This window comes from Odocoileus virginianus, chromosome 33 (assembly GCF_023699985.2).
Source record: "Odocoileus virginianus isolate 20LAN1187 ecotype Illinois chromosome 33, Ovbor_1.2, whole genome shotgun sequence".
Classification (NCBI taxonomy): domain Eukaryota; kingdom Metazoa; phylum Chordata; class Mammalia; order Artiodactyla; family Cervidae; genus Odocoileus; species Odocoileus virginianus.
In genome coordinates this window covers 25,962,155-25,968,767 of record NC_069706.1, presented here as the reverse complement: position 1 = coordinate 25,968,767, position 6,613 = coordinate 25,962,155, and the positions used below count along the sequence as shown (strand labels likewise).

General features: G+C 52.8%; 1 protein-coding gene across 1 annotated transcript; it reads right to left on the bottom strand.

The window, feature by feature from the left end:
* Window positions 1-1,186: 1,186 nt before the first annotated feature.
* On the bottom strand, window positions 1,187-6,566 carry ORAI3 (ORAI calcium release-activated calcium modulator 3). Its single transcript, XM_020893782.2, has 2 exons — window positions 5,794-6,566; window positions 1,187-2,664 (listed from the first exon to the last, which is right to left on the bottom strand). The coding sequence occupies exons 1-2, from the start codon at window positions 6,019-6,021 to the stop codon at window positions 2,005-2,007; spliced, it is 888 nt and encodes a 295-aa protein (XP_020749441.1). The 5' UTR covers window positions 6,022-6,566; the 3' UTR covers window positions 1,187-2,004.
* Window positions 6,567-6,613: the final 47 nt, after the last annotated feature.

Sequence of the window (6,613 nt, the reverse complement as noted above, 5' to 3'; positions counted from 1 at the left end):
TTTCTCAAGCGAAAGAGTCCCCTTGTGATAGTAAAGGTGGTCCAAGTTTTCCCTGACTGGCTGTGTGGCTTTTGGAAAGATCCTCAACCTTCTTAGGTTGAGGCTTCCGTATCTCTGAAATAGTACCCATAAAGACTTGTCTCTTGAGGTAATAAATCAGTTAAATAGGCTAAATAAGATGACCTATGAGAAGCCCCTAGTATGTAGTAGTTACTCAAGAAAGAAACTTAAACTAAAAGGAACTTATGTTGTTGTTCAGTTGCTAAGTTGTGTCCGACTCTTTGCAACCCCATGGACTCCAGCATGCCATGCTTCCCTGTCCTTCACGATCTCCCGGAGTTTGTTCAAATTCACATCCACTGAGTTGGTGATGCTCTCTAACCATCTCGTCCCTCTGCTGCCCCTTTTTCTGTTGTCTTCAATCTTTCCCAGCATCAGGGCCTTTTCCACTGCCTTTTCCTTCACGTCAGGTGGCCAAGAACTGAAGCTTCAGCTTCAGCATCAGTCCTTCCAATAAATATTCAGGGTTGATTTCCTTAGGGTTGATTGATTTGATCTACTTGCAGTCCAAGGGATTCTCAGGAATCTTCTTCAGCACCACAATTCGAAGGTGTCAATTCTTTAGCACTTAGCCTTCAACTCTTGCATCCACATGTGGCAACTGGAAAAACCATAGCTTTGACTATACGGACCTCTGTTGACAAAATGATGACTCTGCTTTTTAATATGCTGTCTAGGTTTGTCATAGCTTTCCTTCTAAGGAGCAAGTTTCTTTTAATTTCATGGCTGCAATCACTGTCTGCAGTGATTTTGGAGGCCAATGAAAGAAAATCTATCACTGTTTCCACTTTTCTTCTTTCTGTTTGCCAAGAAATGATGGGGCTGGATGCCATGGTCTTAGTTTTTTAAATGTTGAGTTTTAAAACAGCCTTTTCACTCCCATGTTCAATGGAAGAGATAGAGACCCTGGACTCAGTAGCAAGATTGCAAAACCCTTTAGCCTAACTCAGTCTCCACATTCAGAAGCTACTGGGCCCTGTCAGCACTAGAAGGGAGTCAAGCCTGGAACCTTCTCTCCTCCACCCCTACCCTGCCCCCAGGGACACTTGCCTCCACTTGGCTCATAAGAACAAGTCCCTGTTCCCGAGGAGGCCTCCTCTTCACTCCATTCACAGCCACAGCGACATGTGTAAAACACAATTTATTATACAAAACTAGGTGCATCAAAAATTCAGTGTCAGAATAGTTCTGTATTCTAAGGGCTATGGAATGGACCTTCTCCCTTATCACCCCAATCCTTGCTAGGGAGTCAGGCTGGTGCACGGCCCCCCAGCCCTGGACCAGGAGAGTAGGAATCAGTTATAGAAGCATGAGTGTGTGTCTGGGGCAGTGCGGCAGGCATTTGAACCTCCTCCAAATAGGGAGACTTGGAAAGGCTGTACCTGTGCCTGGGGGAGAAACACCTAAATCCCTCTCTACCCAAATGCCAAAGCGAGAGCGTAGAAATCAAAATCTGAGGATGGGGGAAAGCTTCAAAAAAAAAAAAAAAAGCCAACCATAAAACAGATTCTACAAAAGTAAAATAAGGATTGGCTGCCTTCTGGGGCAACTGGGTGGGCGTGCATCCTGACGTTCTCATTCTGTATGGGGGCAAGTGGCTAAGAGCACCGAAGGTCTGACCAGCGTCTCCCTGCCTCCCCTCTACCTACGCAGGAACTTGGACCGAGGACCTTCCGCTTAACTCTCATGCTCCTCCCAGCCCCCTGGGTGTAGAGTAGAGCTTCTAAAACCCATGGGACAGACTAGACAGGGACAATCCCTGGGAACGTGGGAGCTGCCCCAAGGTCCAGCCCGAAGGACCCTGAGGGCAGGAATCTGTTCTCTACCTGAAAGTGGCCACAGGAAGTGGCTGCAGGCAGGACCACAGAATGGGGTTGGTAGATCCAGGGCCTCTGACTGAGCTCCGGGGGAGGCAGTGCTCTCAGCCTTGGGCTAACACCAGCCTCACACAGCCTGAAGCTCCCCCTGCAGGCGACTCAGCTCTTCTAGCTCTTGCTTGTGGCGGTCGGTCTTGTGAGCCACCAAGGAGCGGTAGAAATGCAGGGCGAAGGCCACAAACACTAGTCCTACAGGTACCATGATTGCCGTGGAGGCCATGGCGGCTTGCCAGCCTGGTCCATGGGCCGCACCACCATCACACGCTTGCCGTGGGGGGCAGGCCTCAGGGGGCTCGGCCTGTGACGGGGCTACAGAAGTGGAGGATGGCTTGGAAGCTGGACTAAGGGAGGTGGCCACTGGTGGCAGAGTCTCAGGCAGCTGGGAGGCAGGTCCCATTGAGCCTGATGTGCCCAAGGGGGCCCCGATGGGCACAAACTTGACCCAGCCAACTAGGACAACTTCAGCCAGAAAAAGGAAGGTGCCCAAGGCAGTGGAGAAGCCCCAGGCCAGCTCCACGTAGCGGTGGAGTCGCTGGTGTGGAGACTGGTGGACCGAGTTGAGGTTGTGGATGTTGCTAACAGCTTCAATGTGAGGCAGCAGACAGGTGGAGACCATGAGTGCAAAGAGGTGCACAGCCACCAGCACGGTGGTGCAGGCACTGAAGGCCACCAGGAGGCCCGGCGGGTATTCGTGGTTTCTCTCCAGCTGTACCTCAACCATGGCCACCTGTGGGGACAAGAGGGGACGGGTTGAGTGGCCGTAACCTCAACAGTAAAAGGTTTTTTGGCCTATACATCACTGATGTATCCCTAAGACCCACAACAGTGCTTGGTTCAAAGAAGGCCCCCATGTTTTAAGTGAATAGATGGACAACCTTGGCAAGGCTCTGTCCTGTTCCAGACCTTGATTTCCCCGCCTGGGGGGAAACTAGAGGGTTGGATGGCATGTTTCTGACCATCTTATCTTTTATAACATAGGGACCCGGGACTTCCCTGATGGTCCAGTGGTTAAGAATCTGCTTTGCAAGGCAGGGTACATGGGCTCAATCCCTGGAGGGAGAACTAAGATCCCTCATGCCTTGGAACAACTAAGCCCACGAATTGCAAATGGAGAGTCTGTGGGCAGCAATATGTCCAGTGTGCTGTAACTAAGACCCAATGCAGTGAAATAGGTTTAAGATAATTTTTTTAAAGATGCACATCATTTTCACTTTTAAAAAAATAGGGGTTAAAGAAAGCACAGATTCTAGAGTGGGGGTGCATGGGCTCATTTTCAGTTGTACAAACTGTGTAATCTTGAGCAAGTGGTTTAGTTCTCTCTGTGCCTCCCTTTCCTCATCTGGAAAATAGGGATTGATAACAGCACCTACCTGCCTTATAGGGTTATTGTGAAAATTTAATGATACATCTAGAGATACATCAAGTGATAAGAATAGTGTGAGGTACATAGTATGCTCAAGTAAATGTTTGCTGTTATTATTAGAGTTAACACTGAAGTCCAAGGCCAGAGTTTGCAAACTGGCACACCACAACCCAAGCCAGCTTGCAAACATGTTTTGCTTGGCTCAGACGGTGCATTTTTTTTTTTTTTAAAGAATTGTTGCCAACTTCTAAAACTCAAGAGATTTCATGTAAATATCCCTATTTCCAGATCCTCCTGGAAATTTGGAGGATCTGATTACACCAGGCCCATATTCCTGCATGGCAACTATCAGTCAGAGTTGAGTCATGGCTGCTCCCTTGGCACAGGTAATGAGGGTCTCTTGAAAGCCACAGTCCCCACCCAACCAACTTGACTTCCATTACCACCTGTGTGGTCTTTGCACATATTTGAGTTGATGATCTTGTTCTAGGATTGTATAAATTTGGATTCTAGAGCTAAACTGACTAAATTCAAATCCTGCCACTTACTTGCTGTGGAACCATAGGCAGGTCTTAATATTTCTGATCCTCAGTTTTCTCATTTATAAAATAGTCTTAGTAGTAGTACCTAATTTGTAGGGTGATAGGAAGATGATACACATTAAAGCCTTAAGCATGGTGCCTGGTAGTGACGGTTCAATACAACTTATATAATGTTATTCTAACCCAGGTCACCTGAAGTCCAGGATCAGGTTCTTTCCCCAGGCCTGGTTCTTGCAGGATCCATTAGATGGCTCTGGGCTGGGGCAAGGAGGAAACTGCAGGGCCAGGAGGGTGGCAGTAGGAAGGCAAGGCTGAGTATTTTGGGAAATTGGGCCACAGCGGATGTTAGCAGGAGTTTTCCACAGACAGCAATCTGGGCCAGGCCCAGTCTTGGTCTCTTCCGGAGCCTGATTCAACCTTGCTCACCGACAGGACTGGGGGCAGTCTAGCCCCCAGAACCTACTCATCTGGTCTCTTGATCCTGCAGAGAAGGTCTTGTCCCTTAAGCTGTCACCTCAGCAACCTGCAAGTTCAGCAGCAGGTGGGATTGTCTCCTTGGGAACACGCTGGACCATGGGGGGATGGGGGTGGGGCAACTCCCTCAGCTGGGTCCCCAGGGCTGCTCCCCTTTCTCTGCAGTCTGTACAGGTGAAGGGGAGCATTCCCTGTCCTGAGAAGACCCCACATCGGGCAGGGTGAGCTGGCCTGTGGATCCAGGACCCTCACATAGAAAACCATAGACCTAAGGATGACCCTTAGGGATAGAAATATTCCCACCAGTCATCCAAATACAGAGGCTGTGACACAGAGAGGGGCAGGGACTAACTCAAATCACCCAGGGCTATGGCCCCTTTTATCCCCATCTTGATATCCCCCTCATGTTTCCATGGGGACCCCTCTCCAGCCCATTTTCTCCTTTTTCCTGTCATGATGATAGGACATCCTGGATGAACAGTCCGGTGACCCTGGGTCTCAGTTCCTCCTGTACCCTTCAGCTGGTGAGAGCTCTGGCAGGGCCACCGCCCCCCTCTGGGCCTCAGTTTCCATCAACAGGGAGTCTCAGCCATTCTGATGGGAGTCTTGCTCTGACGTGCCTGGATCCAGGATCTGATGACAAGAATCAGCTCATCTTGGGGTGGCTCCCTGGCAAGCTACAGAGGGCGCGCCCTTCCATGATCTCACAATTTCCCACTGGCCGGCGATGGTGGTCGGGGGCAGTGCGGAGGCCTGTCCAGGGCTGGCCACAGGCAGGAAGGAGCTAGGACCTGTGTCTGCTGACGTCTCCTCACCCTGGGACCTCCCTCAGCCTGCTTCCTGTGAGGCCTCTGCTGGACCGTTAGCTGATTAGCATCTGCCCACACTTGGGAGTTTATCATCTCCAGAATCGTGCATCAGGCTTCCTAGACAGCTTTCTCCTGAGACTCCCTCACAGGTATCTTCTCTTCTCAGAGCTTTCCCAGGCCACCAGTAAGCACCCTCCATGTCTGCTAGGGCCTGGCCACCCTCTTTTCTGTTGGGTGACCGCTCCATCCAGTTTATTCTCACCCCCTGCCTCCTTGAGGTCATCCTTCAGCCCCTCAACTAGCTCGGATTTGCTGTTGAGCCTGTGGTGGGAACCCAGAAACCACTTCTGCCGGATTCTGTCCCTTCGGGGAGCTCTGCACTCTGTCCTTGCGTATGTATCCCCCGTGATGTGTGTCCCCAGTGACATGTTTAGAATTTGCTCATCCTCCCCGGGCCCAGCTTATGCTAGGAGCCACCCCCACACCCATTAAAAGACTTGTGTAGTCACTTGGGACCTTGTTTGCGCCCCCCCACTTCTCCCTTTGAAAGACCGGTCTTTCCCACTCCTCGGCCCTGTCTCCCTTAAGTACCTGTTCACTTTGCCTCCGACCCCCGTTCCCCGCCATGGGCTTCACCCCCACCCTGCGCGCCCCTTCCCTCCCCTCACCATGGCGAAGCCCGAGAGCAGGGCAGACGTGCGGCTGGAGGCTTTGAGCTTGGCCCGGCTGAGGTAGAGGCGGCGCCAGCTGAGCGCCCGCAGCGAATGCTGACTGGCCCCCATGAGGTCCAGGTAGCCGCGATGCACGAACTCTCGGTACGTGGCCGAGCCCGCGGGGCTCTCGGCCTCCGGGTTCAGCGGGGCCTGTTCGCCCGGGTCCCCCTCGCCGCCCTTCATCCTGGGGCTGCGGCACCAAGCGGGCTAGTCCGTCAAGGCGGGGCCGAGTCGCCTCTGGAGCCCCAGCAGGGCGGGCCCAGGCCTGGGGAAGGCCCCATGCCCGGGCGGGACGAGCGGGGATGCGGGCGGCGAGCTCCCAGGAAGACGTGGCCCGGGCGGAGCAGGAAGAGCAGGCGACTGCGGGGAGCCCTAGGGGCTGAAGCCGAGGCCGAAACAGGAACTGGGGCGGAGGCGGAGCTGAGGCGGCCACATGATGGGGTGGAGCCGGGGGACCGTGGACAGAGATCCCAAGGGACCCCGAGACCCCAGTCCACCTAGGATGTCCTCTGGGTGCCTCAACCCGCTGTTATGAACGCCGAGCCCCAGTGACTGGGAGTTCCGGATCCTGGACCACTCCAGGTACACCGGCACACCTCGAACGTCCAGACTCCTAACCCTCACCTGAACAGTGAACTCAGGGGAAGTGACACCCCCATCTCACCCTGAAGACTGCAGGAGGCCCTGCAGCCTCAATTTCTGGAGGTCCACTCAGACCTTAGGTCCCCTAGACCCATCCAAAGAGCCCCGTTCTCCCAGACCCTCAAAGAATACG

What these genes read in the sequence shown, in the direction of transcription:
- ORAI3 (XM_020893782.2), bottom strand. Translation starts at nt 6,021, where the DNA reads ATGAAGGGCGGCGAGGGGGACCCGGGCGAACAGGCCCCGCTGAACCCG. An exon ending in TGCTCTCGGGCTTCGCCATG is followed by an intron (nt 2,665 to 5,793) that starts GTGAGGGGAGGG and finishes TTGTCCCCACAG; the next exon opens with GTGGCCATGGTTGAGGTACA.